This window comes from Podospora pseudopauciseta (genome assembly GCF_035222475.1).
Source record: "Podospora pseudopauciseta strain CBS 411.78 chromosome 2 map unlocalized CBS411.78m_2, whole genome shotgun sequence".
In the NCBI taxonomy this organism is placed as follows: domain Eukaryota; kingdom Fungi; phylum Ascomycota; class Sordariomycetes; order Sordariales; family Podosporaceae; genus Podospora; species Podospora pseudopauciseta.
In genome coordinates, this window is record NW_026946663.1 from 2,516,371 (window position 1) to 2,537,334 (window position 20,964).

Below are 20,964 nucleotides of genomic sequence, written 5' to 3' on the forward strand. Positions count from 1 at the left end.
CTGTAGACAGGTGACTTGAAGAAAATGGAAAAGTAACGTGCCATGGTATTGTTAATATCGTCATATATGGAGTGGTGTTACAAGCAGGGTCATCTCATGAACCCTAACCCTCAACATTGCCATGTCGCAAACACCCAACATGCAAGGAAAGACAAAAGAAATCTACGGTTTATGTTTGATGTTGTACAAAGATTAACAAGTCGTGTCTATCGGATCAAACCGAAACCTCCTTCTTGCCACCGCATCTTGGAGTCATCCGGACATTGAGCCCAGTCTGAGCAACCATCCAATGGTTTTGCACCTTCCAGTCGCCCTCAAGCGTCATCTATCAGCAATGTTAGCATGCGGCTTGGTGCACTTTTTGGGAGAAGACTTACCCGATACCGCCAAAACAAAGTTGGAATCAGCTTGTAAATCTCCAAATATGAGATATTCTTCCCCAAGCACGTCCTCCGTCCAGCTCCAAACGTCAACAGACACCTCTCCATCTTGACCCTTCTCTCCCTCTCACATAACCACCTCTCCGGCCTGAACTTGTCTGCATCTTCCCCAAAGACCTCCTTGCTGCGGTGAACAACCCAAGGATTCATTCCCACAACCGTCCCCCCCTCAAAGTGCACGCCGCAAAGCTCCACGCCACCTTTACCCACCACCCTCTCAAGCGGCAGCCCAATGACAGGATGTAACCTGCCCGCCTCCTTAACGCACGCATCCAAGTACGGGAGACTTTGAGACTCCTTCCATGTGACATTATCCGATAGTCGGCCCTCGCTATTCGCCTGTGAAAGTTCCTCCATCAGCTTACCAAGACAGTCCTGATGTTTGATCAGAAAGTAAATGACGGCTCTCATCATGATGGCAGTCGTATCGCCCCCAGCCAAGACATTCGATGTCGCCCAAGCAGTGACGAACCAGTCCAGGATATCCGGGTTCTTCTCCTTGGCCTCCAGAAAGCGAGACATGAAGTCCTTGGTATTATGGTACGTGGTTGTTTTCTCTACTTCGCTGATGTTTGATCTTTCATGCGCTCTGGCGAGAGCAAACGCCACAATGGGGGAGCTGCCTTCGGGAAGGAAGCGTGCGAGAGGGTTCTTCGCCAAGAGGTTGTCAAGCCAAGGGATCTGGCCAACCTTTTACACCGTTAGCGTTCAGGGAGGAGGGTCCAAGTTCCGGATATCACTTACCCATGAGGCGTACTTGAAGACCTTCTGAATACTGCCCATGATCCCGTCGACATCCTTTGCTTCATCAAGAAAACCAAGACGTTTGCTGAACGTGATCTCGCCCATCACGTCAAAGGCAAACCACTGAAGCCATGTCCCAAGATCCACTGTTTGCCCATCTTTGGCCAAAATTTCATCCAACTTCGTCAGAAAGAAACAAATAGTGGTGTCAACATGTGGCTCAAACTCGACTAGATTCGACATTGAGTATATATTGGCAATCGGTCTCTTCATAGCCCGGTGGAGGTCGTCATCCTGGGTGTTGAACAGCCCTTGGATCACCCTGCCGCATGACATGGGCTGCATAACTTTGTAGAAATCGGACTAGTGAAACACATCTGTCAGATCTGCCGTCTTTTCTGTGTTACAGCGTCGGAGTTACCTACCTTTTTGAGATTGACCCCAGTACCATAAATCTTTAGGACCTCTTCTGGGTCGTCAATACTGATGCAGTTCGGCCCGAGGCGTACAAGTCTACCAAATCGGTCGTGCAGCTGCATATGAACATGATGTGCTTCGCCAGACCATGCCCATCTGAGCCTGGGGAGATTCGATATGGATGCGAAGAAGGGTCCAGGAACTTTCCAATGTCTTGCCCAGGATCGATATGTCAACACCACCACATATATCGCCCCAAAGACCAATGCAGCAAGTTGAAGGATCATGGTGTTTATATGAAACAAAATCTTGAATGTACCACAAACGAAAACCTGCGTTATCAGGACTGCCGTGTGCTTGAAGACCATGCTCGGTTGGTCAATATTAAAGCATGCCGTGTACTGGTGCTCCGTCGATGCTATATTTCTTGTCTGGACTCGAGTCTTGGCGTTTCGTGGGGGGAATTGTTCTGCGGTCAGACCGACAAAATGCTAGCTGCTTTCCTGTCTGGGAAAATAAGACCCGGAGCTGAGTAGCTATGAGTGACTGTGCCGGTCCCATGTCACCTTTAAACATAGTGCACGGGAGTGGCAATGACAACTGCCAACATGCACCAAGCCACGCCGCCGCACCGTTAAAACCACGGGTCGTTCGTTAGCGCAATCCAGGTTACCGGTGCTGGACACACCGATGGGGTAACGAGTAAACATTGCGTGGGATCTAGACTCGGAATAGGAATCCTTCTGGAAATGTCCGGTCCTACCGAGCGGTGACGATGTCAATGACTGATGTTTTGGTTCGGACACTGGCAGAAGGCAGGTTTTGACATTGATACGAGCCCATCTTTGACAGCGTTGATGGTTATTTCCGTAGTTGATGTTAAAGTACAAATGTGGAGCACGAAGGAAAGCTAGAGCCAATGTCAGTAAGTGTCGTGGTGATTGTATAAGAGTCGTGATACCAGTGCACTTTACCAAGATCTCTGTCAAACAAATACTGATTGTACTGCTGCTTCCTTTCATTTGTGACTATTGCCTGTCTTTGAACCACCACCAAGAAAATGACAGCCAACACTTTGCTTCTCTTTGGGGACCAAACAGGGGAGGTCCTACCTTCAATACAATCTCTCTCCAGAAATGCTTCATCAAATCAGACCTTGGCAACGTTTCTGCGGAAGGCCACAGATAGACTCAGAAGTGCAGTACTTCAAGCCCCTGCTCACTATCGACGCTCCTTTCCAAATTTCACCTCTCTCTCCGAGCTCGCCGCCGCCGTGTCGAAACAAGATCACGCATCCCCTGCCTTATATGCCGCACTTCTGTGTATCGCGCAAATTGGCGATGTCATCGTGTAAGATGTCCTGTCAAACAAGCCTAGCTCTTGAATGCTGACAGCTTAGATATCTCGAAAACAACCCAGGGCTCCTAGACGCTTCTAAGGACAGGCTTGCTATTGTCGGGTTATGTACTGGCCTTCTCCCTGCCGCGGTTGTCTCGTGCTCCAGAAACCTCACCGAAGTGATCGCACTTGCAGATGAAACTGTTCATCTTGCTTTCCAAGTCGGTCTTGCGGCATCGAAAAGGTCCCACGAGGTAGATCCATCCACTGGCAGCTGGGCTACTCTGGTCTCCCAGGTCGATATTTCTGCCGCTAGGGAAGCCATTGGCATCTTCAACCGCAACTCGATGCCCAGACACCAGGTATACATCAGTGCTGAGAGCCCAAACTCAGTGACGATTAGCGGCCCGCCTTCCGCTACCGAAGCTTTCTTCAGCTCCACCTCAATCTTCGGAAAATGCAAAAGAATTCCACTTCCCATTGCAGCGGCCTTTCACGCTGATAATCTTCGGCCCATTCAGCCCACAGTGCTTCTCCAGAATATGAACCCTTCTCTACACTCGAAACCTGTACATCATCCCTTTCTTCTGTCTCCTCATTCAGGCTTGCCTTATCAAGAGTCGTCATTTGGTAATGTTTTGGTGGAGGTTGTGGGCGACATCTTCCGGCATCCTATATTGTTCGACGCATGTACTCAAGGGCTTACCAAAATTCTCTCATCCCAACCGAACCTTCTGGCCTTTGGACCAGTTAGCTGTGAAAAGGCAATTCAGCAAGCCCTGCACGGCCATGGTATTAAATTGAAGACTCCCAGTAGTGCAACGACGCTGAACAACACTTCATCGATACCCAACGCCATAGCCATCATCGGCATGTCAGTCCGGCTTCCAGGAAGTGAGACACTAGAAGATTTCTGGCAAGCGCTTGAGGACGGCCGCAATCTCCACGAAAAGATTCGTCCTGATCGTTTCGATATCAACACCCATGTTGATCCTTCTGGCAAGGCCAAGAACACTAGCTTGACACCATATGGTGTGTTCATCGATCGACCTGGATACTTCGATACGAGACTGTTCAATATGTCTCCCCGTGAGGCTGCTCAAACAGACCCTCAGCAACGACTGCTCCTTCTGACCACGTACGAGGCTCTCGAGATGGCTGGGTACACTCCCAATGCAACGCCGTCTACCAATACCAAAAGGATCGGCTCCTTCATGGGCCAAACAGGTGACGACTATCGTGAGGTAAACGCGAGTCAGAACGTCGACACGTACTTCATCACTGGCAACATTCGCGCCTTCGGTCCAGGTAGACTGAACTATCATTTCGGTTGGGAAGGGCCGAGCTATTCCGTTGACACAGCGTGTTCATCCAGCGCAGCTAGTATCCAATTGGCCTGCTCTGCGCTGCTCAGTAGCGAGGTGGACATGGCTGTGGGTGGTGGTGCTAACCTGCTCACTGCATCCGATTTGTTTGCTGGGCTAAGTCGGGGGAGCTTCTTGTCAAAAACTGGAGGTTGCAAAACCTTTGATCATGATGCGGACGGCTATGTTCGCGCAGACGCAGTAGGTGTCATCGTACTGAAGAGGTTGGACGACGCATTGGCCGACAGAGACAACATCCTCGCGGTCCTTCGGGCAACAGCAACCAACCACTCCGCTGAAGCATCCTCCATCACTCATCCTCACGCCGAGACACAAGAGCGACTGTTCGATTCAGTCCTAAGCAAAGCCGGCATCGACCCTATCGAGATCGATTACGCAGAGCTCCACGGCACTGGTACCCAAGCAGGTGATGCAACCGAGAGCCGATCTGTGACCAATGTTCTTTCCCGTAACCGCCCGGCCGACAAACCCCTGTTCATCGGCACTGTTAAGCCCAATCTCGGCCACGGTGAGGCGGCCAGCGGTGTCACCTCTCTCATCAAAGCCATCTTGATGTTGAGTAAGAACATGATTCCGCCCCATATTGGAATAAAAGGCCGGATCAACGAGAAGCTACCACCGCTGGCTGACATGAACACCCGGATATCATTTGGTAAAACTCCATTCCGCCCTCGTCCTGGCGGTGATGGAAAGAGAAAGATCCTCATCAACAACTTCGACGCTGCCGGCGGAAATACCAGCATGGTCATCGAAGATCCTCCCATGTTACCAACAGAGGGTGTGGATCCCCGCAATCATCATGCCATTACCGTGTCTGGCAAGACGCCAAACTCCATCATGGGAAACAGCAAGCGTCTTCTTGAGCACTTAGACCAAAATCCTGACGCTCGTCTAGAGGACATTGCCTACACCACCACTGCACGCCGGATGCATCATAATCTGCGCAATGCCCATGTTGCTTCTTCGATCAAGACTCTTCGGGACAGTCTGCAGCAAGCCATCACAAGAGAGACGTGGACAAAGGTCCCGGCCGCGCCCCCTCAAGTCGTGTTCCTCTTCACTGGCCAAGGTTCTGCATATAGCGGCATGGCATCAAACTTGTTCAAGACCAGCGCACCGTTCCGCGAGCTTCTTCAAGGCAATGACGATATATGCGTCTCTCATGGCTTCGGATCTTTCCTGCCCCTTGTAGAGGACAAGAACTTCGACATGACGATGGCTTCGCCGGTTCAGGTGCAGTTGGCAATTGTGTCCATAGAGCTAGCCATGGCAGAATATTGGAAGTCTCTTGGGGTAATGCCGGCTGCCGTTGTTGGTCACAGCCTTGGGGAGTATCCTGCACTGTGCGTCGCTGGTGTCCTATCTCTCAGCGACTGCCTGTATCTTGTCGGGAAAAGGGCAGGTTTGATGGTATCCAATTGCTCGCCTGGTACGCACTCGATGCTGGCTGTTCAAGCAGATCAAGGTGACACGGAAGCACTCCTGAAGAGTGTCGATGACGATTCCGGTATCGAAATTGCATGTCGAAATGGGCCTACGTCAATCGTCGTCAGTGGAGGATTGAATCAGATACGGGAGTTGCAGGAGCAGGCTCTTACCAGGGGCCTGAAGACAACAATGCTCGAGGTACAGTATGCTTTCCATTCTTCTCAAATGGATGCCATTCTGGAAGACTTCTCGTCGGTTGCAAATCGAGTCAATTTCGCAGCACCAGCCATACCTGTTGCGTCGACAGTTCTGGGATCGATCGTCGAAGGTGCAGGAATCATCAGTGCCGAATATCTGCTCCGGGGCACTCGTGGCCCTGTGCAGTTCATGGACGCGGTAGAAACGGTTAAAAGTCTGCAAAACTCCCCAAATCAGCAAACAGTTTGGATTGAGATTGGGCCAAGCCCGGTTTGTGTCGGAATGGTGAGGTCCATGGCCATGGAAGGAGCTGCTGATCAGCTCCTTCCATCAATGAAGAAGGGTGAGGACGACTGGAAGATGCTGACCACATCAGTGGCCAAAGCTTTCGCTGCGGGGCTCAACATCGATTGGCGTGAATTCCATCGACCCTATGAGTTGTCTCTGCGGCTAACTGCGTTACCTCATTACGCTTTCGATCTCAAGAACTACTGGATTCAATATGAGGGTGATTGGGCTCTGCGGAAAGGCCACGCAGATAGCCTCCCTAGGTCTCCCGCGGCACAAGACCGCCTCACAAAACTCCCGTCAACTACCCTCCATCGTATCGAGTCCGAGGTCCGTGACAAGGCTGGTATCTCCGTCATTTTCGCATCAGATGCTTCCGAGCCGAAGTTGAACACCGCTCTCCGCGGTCATCTCGTCAATGGCGCAGGGCTCTGCCCTAGTTCTATCTACGCAGACATGGCATTCACTGCTGCATCGTACATCCTGGGCGACGCAGGGCTCAATATGTCCTTGGATGTCCGGGACATGCAAGTCGACAAACCGCTTGTTATTCAACCAGGGGATACGAAGCAAATTATTCGAGTGTTTGCGACGAAAAAGATTGGTTCCGACCAAATCGAAGTAACATTTGCCTCTCAGGATGGAAGCAGAAACGAACACCACGCCACGTGTAGTGTTGTATGCGGACGAGGAGAATGTTGGCAACACGACTGGTCCAAGACGGCATATCTAATCAAGGCACGCATCGAAAGTCTAAAAGAGTCCTCCAACAAAGGCCAAACGCACAGAATCCTCCGGTCAATGGTGTACAAGTTGTTTGCAGCATTGGTGGATTACGACACTCGATACCAGGGGTTGCAAGAGGTCTTCATGGACAGCAACCTGTTTGAAGCAGCGGCCAATGTGAAATTCAACACCTCTGACAGTGATGGCACATTCAACCATAGCCCATACTGGATCGATGGTTTCTCCCATCTTTCAGGCTTTGTGCTTAATGGCGGAGAGAGGACCCCTGCCGATGCTGTTTACATTTCCCATGGTTGGCATAGTATGAAGATTGTTGGTCAGTTGTCTGCTGGTAAAGAGTATCAGAGCTATGTCCGCATGCAAGATACAAGCACACGCGGAGTAATGGAGGGCGATGTGTATCTCTTTGAAGGCGATGTGGTGGTGGCTGTTTGTCAGGGTCTGCGATTTCAGCGCATCCAACGCTCGATTTTCGACCACCTCCTTCCACCGCCAGACAAGCCCTCCACCCCTTCGCAACCCATGCCGAGCCTCGGTGATAAGAGGCAATCTTTCAACTCGCACATTCCGAAAATCAAGGTTGAGTTGGTGGACGATGATATCGTGTCTTCGGATTTTGACCAGGTCCTTCAATTGGTAGCTTCCGAGGTCGGTGTTGACGTTGAAGACCTGGCAGACGACACAGTATTTGCAGATCTGGGTGTTGATAGTTTGCTGTCCATCACTATCACCGCCAAGCTTGGCCAACTATGGGGCCAAGCCATTCCGGCGGGTCTTTTCACCGAGATTCTGACTGTTGCAGAACTGCGCCGGTATCACCTTGAAAACATTGATAATTCTGAAGACGACGACCGTGCCTCGAGCTATGGCGGAAGCACTTGTGGAAACGACATTTTCAGCCAGCCTCAGAGTCAGGCATGCACTCCGTTTACCAACACAGGGCTTTCCATCGGCACTCCAGTAGAAGATCGAGCTGGAGCTATCAGAAAGATCATTGCCGCTGAGTTGGGAATGAGCATCGAGGAAATCGACAATGACGTACCTCTGGCGGACCTTGGTGTTGACAGTCTACTATCTTTGTCCATCATGGCTACTATCAAAGCACAGACAGGTCAGATATTCCCATCCAGCTTTTTGATGGAATATCCAAGTTTAGCAGCAATCGAGGCTGCTCTCGGCCCTCGCCGAACACTACCAGCCCAACAGCTGTTCAAAGCCCTGGAAAAGGTGCAAAACAACAAGAGCATTCCACAGTCTGAAGCTGTCTTGCTGCAAGGATCGTCATCTTCACGAGAACCTGCCCTGTTTCTGCTCCCTGATGGCTCTGGGAGTGCCAGCAGCTATGTTAGACTGCCAAACCTGAAACTATCTGGCCCTGTGTGGGGACTTGACAGCCCATTTCTTAACAATCCTGAGGCATTCACCATTCCGCTGGAAGAATTGGCTTCCTCATTTGCTGCAGAGATTCGAAACAAACAGGCTCACGGTCCGTACCGACTGGCCGGGTGGTCCATTGGAGGAACCTACGCATATGAGGTTGCACTACAATTGTTAAGCCATGGAGAGGTGGTTGAGTCTCTGACACTCATTGATGCACCATGTCCGGCTTCCCTCCCGCCACTGCCTATCGAAACGATCTCATTACTCGACAAAGTTGGAGCGTTTGACGGTTTCAAGAACAAGAAGAAGGCGGGCAAGACATACATGAGGGAAACTGCCCATGCTCACTTTGCTGGATCGGTTAAAGCACTGGAAAGATACAAGCCTGCTGCAATGCAAAATATTTCAACTCCACTGATTAGGTCTGTCACAGTGGTGTGGGCACGAGATGGCGTTTGGGACACGGTTGGGCCGGAAGTCAAAGCAAGGCATATTAAGGCACTTGGCAAAAAGAATGCTGCAAGAGACTGGATGTTGGACACAAAATCAGACTTTGGGCCGAACGGGTGGGAGATGTTGCTCCCTAGTGCTGAGATTCAGTGCAAAGTAGTTGAGGGCGACCATTTCACCATCATGAAAGACTCAGGGGTGTTGAAGCTTGGCGAGGTACTTCAAGGTACCATCATCGGGCCAGCTCGAAGTTGAGCATCCTTCGAAGCTTTGTGGGAGGGGCGGGATGCGTCTCTTTTGTACTACGAAATTATCTTTGTTCTTTTCTAGATAGATCGCATCTCAAAATATCTTTCATTACCTCTGACCAAGGCGTTGTTTCGTGCTTGATGGGCTTGTCGTCCTTCCTCGACGTTGATTGGCTACTGAGAAGGCCTGCCAAGATTGACCGCTGCAAGTGCATTGCACCAAAAATAGGAGGCGGGCTAGCCACATTGTCTAACTTCCCTGTCCGTAGTAGCGCTAACTGCCTTGGAAATTTACACAACGCTGAATTAAAAAACCTATTTTCCAGGGCAAAACCAACCCCCCATTTCGTGCCAAGCTATGCAGCAATTCTTTCAACGCAGCTGCCACAACCACGTTAACAACCTGTAATGCCACTATTCCCACTGCCAAAGGCTCCGAGGAAAGGCTCAATCTGTAAAGGCTCAATTTTCAAAGCCTCAACTGACAAAGGCTCAATTGCCAACCTGCAATTCCCTTCAAAATGGCTGGTTCGAGCCGCCTGGGCATGCGCGCCTGGCTCGAAGGCCTTGAATTGAACCATCACTTGAACTCTCAATTGCGCACCCGGTGTAATGGCTCTTTGCGCTGGCAGTAGGAAGAGCTGGCCGACATTAAAAACGACTATTTTCCTATACAAAATGGTGAATTTCATGTGCATAGCTACTCTTCGGTCAATTTTGAACCTACTTGCCGAACATAGTTAGCGCCATTACGGATAGCAAAGTTTGACAAAATGGCTAGCCCGCCTCAAAAATAGGCCTCTGGAGCGATCTGGTGGAGCCTTTGTTAGCGCTCTGGTGGGGAAGAGTGACCCGTTCACTGACATCCAGTCTTTCGCAGTTTCACCCTATTCACTGTGTTGACAACGGGACCATGGCGCGCCTAGGATGTTTCGGCGGCTGCTCAAACTACCAATCTCAATCTTGGTGGCGTCTCGTCAAATCGGTTGACTTTGTCGCGGCAAACGGTTACACGCGAATACTCCAGCACAGAAACACAGAATCGATCCGTCGCATGTCACTGTGTGGATGGTGATGATCCAAAACAAACCCTGCAATTCTTGGTCCTGCAAAAATGGAATATAAGTGACGGCTCCCAGACAATCGAACATGAGTTTCATTGTTCTATTTTGTGATAGACTCACAAAAGCTGCCCCGATTTCTTTTTTCTCTTTTTCTATTTTTCTTATTCAGCCAGGTGCTCCTATTTTCTCTCTCTTTTTCCTATTGTTGGAACGGGTGAATCAAAGGTGTTGTTCACAAGGGTTATTGTTTAACTTGTCTCCTTTGTTGTTCATCAACTGCATATAACTGTCATTTTTTCTTCGACTCGGAACAACCACCAACATCACCAAACGAACAGCTTACAGCAACGTGTGTCTGAGACAACGATCTTTTCCTTGACGTCTTTTTTTCCTTTTCGACAATTCACGATACGTTGTCTTTATTTCCACGAAAGTATTTTCCTTGACATCTATCAAAATGGTCGTCTTGAAGCTTGCAAAGATGTTCCTCCTGCGTAAGTCCCCCTTCTCTTCCACCCCTTGACATGACTTTTTGCTAACGACCTTTTAGCCAAGGGCACCGGACTCATCCGTTACATCCCCTACCTCTTCATCATCCCCGTCCTCGTCTTCCACGCCCTCGCCTTGACCGGCTGCGTGAGCACCTCCCCGGGGATTCCCAACATCTATGTTGTCTCCCTCCGCTCCGCCGAGCTCGCAAACACAAACAACACCGACCTCGACGTCCAAGTCCGGATCGGCTACTTTGGCATGTGCGGCATCAGCGAAGAGCACGGCACCCTCTGCGGCACCGTCTCGGGCCGCTCCGTCGAGGACCTCTCCTCGACTCTGTTCCCCGCCGCGACCGCATCAAATAACACCCTCCTCAAGAACGAAATCACCGATCTCATCACCACCGCTCAGGACCTCCAGACTGAGATCTTCATCTCCATCCTCGCCGGCGCTGCAGTACTCTTCATCGTTGGCCTTGTCGCGCTCTTTTTCTTCAAGCAAGACAGGAAGAAGAATGCCACTGAGTGGTATGAGCAAGGAAAGTGGAGCAAGATTGTCAAGCGCGGGACTTATGGTGCGCTTTTCCTCTCGGCTGCCATGACGTTTGCCTCTGCGCTTGCCACGAGCCAAAGCGCGGGTGCACTCCAGATTACGAGCGCGGTGATGGAGAATGCTTCGGTTTTGATCAAGACTGGGACGACGATTCAGGTTTTCCAGTGGATCGCGTTTGGGTTTGGGTTTTCATTTGCGGCGGTGGTGCCGTTTTTGGCGAAGCCTAGGGAGGAGAGTGGGAGCGGGGAGTATGTTGATAAGGAGGGGAATGTGGTTTGAGCGTGCAGCTTTGGGCGCTTAGACGTGATGCGGGCTCTGGGCGGGACTTGGAGCGCGGGAGGTGTGGCGGTGGTGGTTGTGTAAGATAGTGGTATACACCTAATTCTTGTTTCTGGATATATTGAGGATTACTGATGCTGATTATAATGATTATTTTGTGTTCATATTTGTTCTCATGTGTAAAGTTATGGCAAGGTTGTGAGAGACCAGCCAAGTCGATAAAGTCCAATGAGCGACCACGTGTTGCAGGGTAAGGCAGAGTGAGCGACTCACAACGGCTCTCGGCTGCGTATTTAAGGCACAATGGATCTTTCGCGCGGCACGCATTCACAGTCTTCTACTCTTTCAAGTCATGGAGGGTTTGCGGAAGCTAGGCCATGAGGCCTCGAACAGAATCTTGTTCCATCCCAGGCCTGAAGAGCATGAATACATCATTATCGATTCACCCAACTCTGAACCAAGACGATGGGCAGGCTATCCTTTGCAAGATGTTCTTCTTACAGTCCAGCATGGCCCCCTTACTGACCCACCTTCACCAACAACCACGCCCACCGTGCCAGCACTTTGTTTCTTGTTTGGAAAAGCTGAATATCGACCACGAATCGGAAGACGATTTTACCCACCCTCCAACATTAAACATGTCGCGGCATGAATTTTACCGGCTATGGAAACTATGGAGTACGCCTGCGGTGACAGTCTCAAGTGGCAGAGAGTCATTCAAAAAGTCGAAAACCTAAGCAGATTGAACCCATGGTCACCAGATGCAGAGAAGGACGAGAGGACATTGGATAAGGCGACGCACGGGCAGCAGGCAATTTTAAGGGCTCTTGTCAAGATTGAAGATCATATAGAGCAAATGAATAGCCTTGGGGCGGTGGTGAGATCGTTGGAACACGCCGGGTTTTGGGTAGATCCTCACGGGGATAGCGTCACTCGCATGAAGAAGGCGGCGCATGAGATTGAACAGCGGGTGGAACAGTGGCATTTTCGGTTTCAGTACCTCAAAGAACGGGGAAAGAACCAGTTGAACGTAGTGAGTCACGGTCCCGATTGCATAACAAAAGATCATGTGCATCCTCAAGTGTTGCTGAAGCAATGCTGACTTGTGTGGCAGTTGTATAACATAATCAATTGATATGATACCACTTCAGGCATCTCCATTGCTCAATGGGCGAGAAAAGACAGTCGGTCGATGAAGACGATTGCGGATATGACGATGTGGTTTTTGCCAGGGACGTGCATTGCAACTTTGTTTGCACTTCCCTTCCTGCCTGCACAGTTGGCAGCATTCTGGGTTTAATGGATATTCGCCATTCCCGTCACTCTCCTGATGGTGGGGATTCGGTATTCGTGGTTTTCAAGGACACTGGTTGGCACCAAAAAGCATTTTGCACCGACAGAGAAACAATCAAACCACAGTGCTGCGGTGGGGATACATCAAAAACGAGGGGACGACTCACCGATGCCTGGCTTCCACTCCGCATCCATCAAGCGCATGATTTTCGGGAAGGATGGCGTGCGTGTGGTGGCAATAGAGTCTGAGATACCAGTTTGATAAGTAGATCTCAAGCAGGCAATTCTCATGTCCCCTGAGGACATGTTACCACATGGACGACTTTGCTTGTCATTCTTACCTGTTATTAGACTGGATATGTCAATGCATTTCAAAAAGATTTTCAGTTTTTTCCATCATTCTTTCCAAGTTGTCAGCCAGCGACCATTGCTCTTGCCAGACCAACTTGAAAATCAACATCCATCCCGTCACCTAGCAAACAGGGAAGGAGCACTCATATTTCGCTACTTCTATTATAAACTGCACACCATTTGGCACGTCCACCTTTTTTCAACGCCATCTGGCACCTATTCTTCAGCCTGCAACTTACATCCCGCAGTCCACCCAGCGTATCGCCGTCGTGTTTGACAACTACCAACGGCTGTACCATCATGGTGACGACGCCGTCTCGGAATCACGGCGACGCGCTCAAACGTAAACTCGACGACCGCGACTCTGATTGAGATGACGACACCCAGCCCAGCAAACGCTCCACATTTGGTATCATCAGGGCGGCGGAGGAATCCCAACTAGTCACGGAGGAGTCCCAACCAGCCACGCTCGACACACTTGCCACTGAACTGCTCTGTCTTATCTTCCCACAGCAGACAATCACGTTCAATCAGAAGAGACGGCTGTCTCTGGTGTGCAGGCGGTTCCGCTTGATCTTGAGGTCAGTCCTTTTTCGCACGTTGGCACTGGGGATTGATGTGGAGGGGAGTGGATATGATTGGATGACATACCTTCAAAAGGAGGGACAGCACCAGTCGCTACGTATGTTTATACCGAAATGATATGGACATCCTGCTGATTGTAGTTAGCTGCGCTGTACGTCACAATTGGGTCCTCAGCCACATCAATCCGGTGCAAATCAACGCTTTCAGGGCGTGGTCCCGTCGACAAATGCGGTACCCACCTACTTTTTCTCACCATCCTCTGCAACAACCCCGACAGGAGCGAATTAATACGTTATCCAAATGTTTTGCAGACGGCTTACCCCCCGCCCCCATCGATCCGTTACAAGCCTCCAAGTCCTAGCCCAAATGCCTAATTTGAAGACGCTATTCATGGACGGCTTTGAAGATGAGTTCTATTATGACTCGTTTAAGTGCCGGCCGTTATCTGGGATTACAATAGGACACTGCTGGTCCGTTCTCTCATCGGTCCAGGTGTTGACAGTGAGTCCCCATCTTGGGAGTTTAATGTTCAGCGACCAACTTCATGCGCTCCTGATAAGATGCTGCCCCAGTGTCCAGACTCTTCGAATCATCATTCGCGACAATTCGTGGGGTGTCTTGATACGTGGGATGAGCGATGCTTCTGGGATTGGATGGCATTAGCACTGAAGCAGGCATTCAGGTTGTCCAAGCTCGTCGACCTCCAGATGTTTCAATTTGGCTACTTCGCCTAGCTCAATTCGGACATTGGAACCAGGGGGAGAGAAAGATAAAGAAGTGTAGGGGCGGTTGGACTCCATATGATGTCTATGGTAAGTTCGTTCTCTTTATAGTTGCCCATATCTTTCATGTCATGCTAATACGACTCCACTTCAGAAATCCACAGATATTTCCCACATATCACTCGCCCGCCTCTTTACGGCAGCATTGATCTATCTATGATCGATGTCGATCCGGACGAGTCAGACGATTCATACCAGCTAGATGGGCCATACGAGACAGATGAGCCATACAAGATCAACGAGTTTGCCCCCATGTTCAAACGCTTCGAAAGGCTTGAACAAATGGTGATGACAGATGAGCCTATGATGTCTTCTTGTACGTTTGAAGACTGGTGGGGAATGAAGAGGGGGCGGTCGAGAGTGAGACCATCATTGTGAATGGCTGTACCCACGCCTGAGCAATTGTGATAAACGATGGCTGAGATCAGCCCGCGCGATCTTTCAAGCCTGTGGAGAGCAGCTGACTCGGGTTTCTTTCGTCAACGAAAATAAGGGAACGGAGTACATCAGAAACCGGATGACGCCAACAAGCCTGTGGTGGCGCGTAAGTTTCACAACCATTGTTCACTTATCTTACATATGCTATGTCTCGCGGGAAGGATGACAGCCCGATTCGGGTGCTGCAGGAGCCATCAGATAGGAGATCATGTAGACTGTATCTTGGAATTGGGGCTTAATACAATAGGCATGCCCTAAAACCTCTTGCTGGCTTGACATGGTACTGTGTGCATCACGGTATGGTATCGCATTCTGCAGAAGAACACAACGTGGTAAAGATCATGTACGAGGTTGTAGGGGCAGAAATGTATACATTGCAACCGCAACTACAGGCTCAAAGGACAGTTAATATATTTTACTAGTAATTAATAGACCTTTAAAGATTGTCGAAAGGACTTATCATTTTGGCGCAATATTTAGTATTTTATCCAGAACGGGTCTAGGTAGAAGAGGGTGCAAGTCAAAAAGGTGATGACATAACGAGTCTGTGCCAAACCAGCTGAGGGAATTTACTTTCCCTTCATTCTTGGAAGTATGGCTTGGATTCTTGGCCCAATTCAGCAGGCATGTTTGCAGCTTCTGCTGTGGTTGAAACTAGCTCTTTGGTGCCGAGGATCCCTAGCTCAAGGCGAGACATTCACATCATGTTGACGATTTGGTTGCCTCACTGGATCTCATGGCCCGATCCAAGCTCTACAAAATTGCCAAAATGATGGGGCAAATCTGGAAGTATTCAAAATGATTAGGTATCATTGAAGCCAAAATAGGGGTTACTACTCCTCTTCCTTCAGCCCCCCTACATGACTCTCAGCCCGGTGCTTAAACGGCCTCCACCTTCTTATGCAACTCTAAAATCTGACCAAGAGTCAGCATCGTAGGCGACCGCGTAAACCCCTCCTGAAACGGCAGCCTCTCCTCTTCTGTCACTTCATGTCAGCAAGCCCAATCATCATTTTGTTGATACGATAAAAAAGAACATACCAAACAGCACCTTGACCCAATCAGTCCGCGCATTCCCCTGCGTTCCCTCCCCAAAGACCATGAGATACAGACTGGTCTCCAAAATGGAGAACCTGTTCTGATCCTCGGTCAGGCTAAATTCCGGGTTGGAAGCCCTTGCGCTCTCCACTCTTTCCTTCCTGGCCGCTGCGGCAACTTGGAGGGGGATTTTCTCCAGTCCTCGAAAGTGTTTAAATACTGTTTCCCACGTCTCGGGGGAAAAGGAGTGGTTGTCGCCGAAAAAGACGTCTTTTCTGCTGAGGGAGGCGTCGTGTTCGATGACTGAGGGAGAGGTGGGGGACATGTGTCAGCGTTGCTTACTCATGGGTGTGGCAGGGGGGGGAGCTCACCGCCGTGTTTGTTCAGGTCGTCCAGGTTGAAGGTTAACCAGCTGCCAGTGGTGGAGGTTTGGAGGGCTTTGAGGCCGACGATGAGGGTTGCGTCGGGGGCGAGGTTGATGCCCTCTTTGGCGGCTTGGATGAGCTTGAGGAGGGAGACGTTGGACCCATCTCGGGGAAGGTAGGCGTGGTTTGCGAGAGCGTTGACCATCGGACATGGGCTGCGTTTATCGGTGGCGGAAGGGGCTTGGAAGGCATGGTCCTGTTGGTGGTTGGTATCCTGGTTGGGGGAAGTTATGAGGGACTCGATCGTGCTGTAGGTTGCGGTGAATATGGAGGAGAAAGATGTGATGACTTTGAAGGCGAGCGACATTTTTGGCTTTGGGTGATGATGACTGGGGAAGTGATGGTTGCTTAGGAGGCCGGGAGGGGTGGGTGGGGGTAGCTGGATATTTGGTACAACAGATGCTGGATAGATGGGCTGGGAAATGTATCAGCAAAAGGATCAGAACAGGTCTGAGTCTTTTAAAGGAGTACGATTTGATTTAATCCTCGCGAGCTCATGTTTTGGGATCTGAGTGAGATGCACGTGCCCTTAGTCACACACATTAAGCACCGTGTGTCCGAGGTGACATCTGACTGGGTCAAGTGCATGCCAAAATTATCCTAGTCTAGTGCTCACGCTGTGTTTCACACCGAGAAACTCATGTGAGCCAATCTTCTGGGTGGCGTTTCAAAGCCACCGAATCTTTGCCGCCAGCTGCAACCTGGAAGCTGTTCAGTCTCCATGTCAAAACCTTATTCCAACCTCCCTTGCCAGCCAGCCATCACTCGTTTTATGAACAGAATAGCTCAGCAAGCTTGGCATTAATGGCGGGGACATGACAACCCAGACAACGGCAGTACTGCATTTAGGATGTACCAGTCAGTCTCACTGATCAAATGTCATGTCGCCTCATGTCACTCACTTTCTGGGCTCCTGGTAGACTGCTCGCTGTCCCCTCATGTTCCACACACTCGATCAAAGCATTTTTCGTCGCCCGTTGAGGATTGTCGAGTATCAAAGCCGCAATACACTGCGAGGAATTCATCACATCGTGACAAGCTAATTCAGAGTCGGGACACTGAGTGTTTGACGCTTGAGCAGACACCATTGTACTAAAGAAAAGAATTGCTAAACACCGCATTGTGAGGAAATGCATGTTGAGTGGCGGAAAGAGTGACCATTGAGCTCCAAGCAGCCCAAACTTCAAGGAGACCAGCACCTGCCTTCTTTATAATTACCCCGCAGGCTTCATGCCACTGAAGATTGGACCACGTTTTTTTTTTTTTTGGCTTCAGTCTACTGACAAACTGCCACCCCTCAAGAGAGGATAATCATCATCAATCTACACGGCATGGAAGCAATATGTGCTGTCAATACGGCAACCAATCAGAGCCTCACGTCGCCCGTCCATTACCCCCGACAAGACATGTATCAACACTCCTGCAGCGCAAGATATGGTTTTCTTGCGGCTAATGTAGGATGTTGATAGATTGCGCTTCGGTAATCAATATCCCCTCTCAGTTACCGGGTTCAAAGTGACGGCATGTATACCTGGGTCCCGGGCATCAACAAAGGCCCCATACTTCCTTGACCCTTCGTTTTGTTCCCCGATTTATTCTGGCCTATGGGTTAAAGGTTTTCGCTCAAACATATCATAACTCAAAGCTTCTACATCCAACTGGCAAGAATGCGTGCGTCATTCTCGTTGTTGCTCTCCATCCTGGGGTTGCTATCGACAGGAGCCCACGCAATCGTTCGCTTTCATTGCAGTGCGCTTACAGTACAGCGCTTGGATCCTCTCGTCAACCCTGGGATGATACCCTCAACACACGTCCATCAAATAGTGGGCGGCGATGCCTTTAACGCCAGCATGGATCCCTCGCTCGACCTTCCCGAACTATCCACCTGCACATCTTGTCAGTTTGCCGAGGACTTTTCGAACTACTGGACAGCCGTGCTCTACTTCAAGGCCAAAAATGGAACATACAAGAGGGTGCCACAACTAGGGAACAACCAGTTTGAAAAGGCCAAGGGAGGGTTGACCATCTACTACATGCAGGATGCCATCTATGACAGGAATCAGAAGAGCAATGTTCAGGCCTTCCAACCAGTCAGTTAATATCTCTTCTGCCTGCCTTGGATTGTGCTAATCACCAGTGAAACAGGGCTTTCGCATGTTCGTCGGTGACCTCAATGCCCGGACAATCGAGGAAGCTGCCCGCTTCCGTCAACTCACATACGTCTGCATGGATACTTGGACCTCGCGCGCCCCAGAAACGATGGCCTTCCCGACAAGAAAATGCCCAGAAGGCATCATGACCTCCGTCCGATTTCCTACTTGCTGGGATGGCAAGAATCTGGACTCCCCCGATCACATGGCGCACATGTCTTACCCTGAGTATGGAACTTTCGAGAGCGGTGGTCCCTGCCCAGCGAGCCACCCTGTGAGAATGCCGCAGGTTTTCTACGAGGTGGTTTGGGATACCAAGATTTTCAACAATGAGGAGTGGCCTGAGGATGGGAGCAGCCCATTTGTGTGGAGTTTTGGGGACGCGACGGGTTTTGGGACGCATGGGGATTATTTGTTTGGGTGGAAGGGGGATGCGTTGCAGAGGATTTTGGATGCGCCGTGTTGGTTCAACACGAACTGTGCGAAAGAGAGTGTAAGTGTCGATTGGTATTGGGGGTGGTGCCTGAGCCCCTTTTGTGGAGACGAAAGAGATGCTGATGATGTGGGAATACAGAACAGCCCGTTGCAGACGATTGAGCAGATGAATGCGTGTACACAGCCTAGTATAGTGGATGAGGATATCGATGGGTGTAAGTTCCTTAGCCATTGCTGTTGATTGACACTAACGTTGAACAGGGCTTGACGAACTACCTGGTGGTTGGAAAGCGGACTATGGACATGGACATGGTTCAACAGAATGAGGTGACGGTGTACTGAACCCGGTATATGATAGACTCGTACGACTAGATTAAGAATGTGACGATTTTGATGGTTGATTCAGATCAAGCGTACAGCCATCTTTTGAAACAGTCTTGGCTAATCACAAGTTCCCAGCCTGTAAAGGAAACAGACATTCTCGACACCTCAGAAATCCCACAGCTTTAAACATTCCTCCGACTGCATCCCAGCCTCAGGCGCAAAGAGTCAACACAACATTGCTGCTGGCGCTGCAAACCCTGACCTGGCTGCCCGCGGGCGGCACACCAGCAGGCCAAACAATCTCCTGCGTGCAAGCCGGGTCAGCGCTCTTGACGGTGATCTTCTTGCCCACAAAGGCGGGGTTGTTGCCAAAGACGTTGCTCAGATCAAACCAGACTTGGTTGGCGCCCACGTCGAGATTGTAGGCAAAGATGGTTTGGGGTGTGCCGGGGGTGTAGAGGCCGTCGGGGTGGGAGGAGATCTTGAGGGCGCGGCCGCCTGTGTTGGGGTCTACGTGGAAGGACTCGGCGTAGTAGCCTACTGTGCCGGAAAGGCCGTAGGGGCCGGTGATGTTGGTTCCGACTGAGGGGGGATTAGCTGGTTGAAAAACGTGGAGGAGAGAGGGGGATGGGGGATAGGTACCGGGCCAAACGTAAACGTTGGAGGTGCACTTGTTGTTTACCCGAGCTGAGCCGATGGCTGAGACGGTGGCTGCCAGGAAGGCAAGGGGGGTGATGAGGTTGGTGAGGAGCATTTTGGTGGTTGGATTGTTGAAATTTGAGAGAATGGGATCTGAGATGGTGGGAGGTGATGATGGGATGAGAGGATAAGTGGGTGCTGGGGCTTTTATAGCCGGCCTGGCGATCTTCTCATGGCGATGCGTTGACTTCGTGAACAGATGCCAACTCAATAGTTTGATGTTTTCATTTTCGTGTTTCCATGCTCAAGTCTACTGACAAGTGCTCAGATATTCCAGTCATGTTTCTATTGTGTAAGTGATATTGGCGTTCTTGGTAACCTTGTAGAATACGAGCTGTAGCGGCCCATACTTCCAAGCCATCGAAGGCTACCCATGGCGGTCGTTGACTCTCAGGTGTGAGCAGGGCGTCAAGTGATACCAATATTCCATGTTACCAAGCCCTGATTCCGATCCAGAGTAACACAATAGTGCGGGGTGACAGGTGACACTGCTTCTGAGCCAGAATTAGAACACTTTGGATACTTTTTGTAGAGTCTTTTTAGTCATGCTAACGACTGTTGGCGGCGCAACTCTATTTCTTACCAGCATGGCAATTGCGAACTCTGATCCAGTCCAATCTTGGGCCATCTCGCACGAATATGCAGATGAGCTCAAGGTGGTGGCAGTGCCTTTTGCTCAACGCTTCCAGGTTTCGGTTGTCTCCGAAAGAGCATGCAGTTGGCCATCTCAAAAAGGCAAATTCCGGTCTCGGAACTCACCAAAGGTGGCATCGAACTGGATACCCATTCTGGAGTCTGTTTCTTCGTCTTACAGATGGCTGGAGGATGATGTCAATTAATCTTGTAGAAGTTGGAGAACACGAAAACCCAGTTCTCGTATTATGCAAGGCCGCTGGGGAATATTGCTTGGCGTGCAGGTGCTATTCTTATTCCCATTGACCTTCGAGTTTCGGCAAGCTACCCGACATTGTATGGGCCTTTAGTACAGATTTAG

The 20,964-nt window shown here is 50.3% G+C and overlaps 6 protein-coding genes across 6 annotated transcripts; 3 read left to right on the forward strand and 3 right to left on the reverse strand.

The window, feature by feature from the left end:
* Positions 1 to 25: 25 nt before the first annotated feature.
* Positions 26 to 6,245, reverse strand: QC763_206840 (uncharacterized protein). Its single transcript, XM_062909734.1, has 4 exons — positions 1,610 to 6,245; positions 1,185 to 1,547; positions 378 to 1,130; positions 26 to 325 (listed from the first exon to the last, which is right to left on the reverse strand). The coding sequence occupies exons 1-4, from the start codon at positions 1,967 to 1,969 to the stop codon at positions 215 to 217; spliced, it is 1,587 nt and encodes a 528-aa protein (XP_062768546.1). The 5' UTR covers positions 1,970 to 6,245; the 3' UTR covers positions 26 to 214.
* On the forward strand, positions 2,662 to 9,070 carry QC763_206850 (Type I Iterative PKS; the record flags this gene model as incomplete). Its single annotated transcript, XM_062909735.1, has 2 exons — positions 2,662 to 2,951; positions 3,001 to 9,070. 2 exons carry the CDS (start codon positions 2,662 to 2,664, stop codon positions 9,068 to 9,070), a joined length of 6,360 nt encoding a protein of 2,119 aa, XP_062768547.1.
* A 779-nt stretch (positions 9,071 to 9,849) lies between these two features.
* QC763_206860 (uncharacterized protein) lies at positions 9,850 to 11,465 on the forward strand. Its single transcript, XM_062909736.1, has 2 exons — positions 9,850 to 10,621; positions 10,678 to 11,465. The coding sequence occupies exons 1-2, from the start codon at positions 10,585 to 10,587 to the stop codon at positions 11,448 to 11,450; spliced, it is 810 nt and encodes a 269-aa protein (XP_062768548.1). The 5' UTR covers positions 9,850 to 10,584; the 3' UTR covers positions 11,451 to 11,465.
* Positions 11,466 to 15,298: 3,833 nt separating this feature from the next.
* QC763_206870 (uncharacterized protein) lies at positions 15,299 to 17,514 on the reverse strand. The gene is made up of 4 exons (XM_062909737.1): positions 17,265 to 17,514; positions 16,309 to 17,201; positions 15,941 to 16,240; positions 15,299 to 15,879 (listed from the first exon to the last, which is right to left on the reverse strand). The coding sequence occupies exons 2-4, from the start codon at positions 16,667 to 16,669 to the stop codon at positions 15,779 to 15,781; spliced, it is 762 nt and encodes a 253-aa protein (XP_062768549.1). The 5' UTR covers positions 16,670 to 17,201; positions 17,265 to 17,514; the 3' UTR covers positions 15,299 to 15,778.
* A 397-nt stretch (positions 17,515 to 17,911) lies between these two features.
* QC763_206880 (uncharacterized protein) lies at positions 17,912 to 19,467 on the forward strand. Its single transcript, XM_062909738.1, has 4 exons — positions 17,912 to 18,452; positions 18,508 to 19,005; positions 19,087 to 19,162; positions 19,209 to 19,467. Exons 1-4 carry the CDS (start codon positions 18,030 to 18,032, stop codon positions 19,271 to 19,273), a joined length of 1,062 nt encoding a protein of 353 aa, XP_062768550.1. The 5' UTR covers positions 17,912 to 18,029; the 3' UTR covers positions 19,274 to 19,467.
* QC763_206890 (uncharacterized protein) lies at positions 19,275 to 20,782 on the reverse strand. Its single transcript, XM_062909739.1, has 4 exons — positions 20,730 to 20,782; positions 20,554 to 20,670; positions 19,914 to 20,492; positions 19,275 to 19,853 (listed from the first exon to the last, which is right to left on the reverse strand). Exons 3-4 carry the CDS (start codon positions 20,023 to 20,025, stop codon positions 19,483 to 19,485), a joined length of 483 nt encoding a protein of 160 aa, XP_062768551.1. The 5' UTR covers positions 20,026 to 20,492; positions 20,554 to 20,670; positions 20,730 to 20,782; the 3' UTR covers positions 19,275 to 19,482.
* Positions 20,783 to 20,964: the final 182 nt, after the last annotated feature.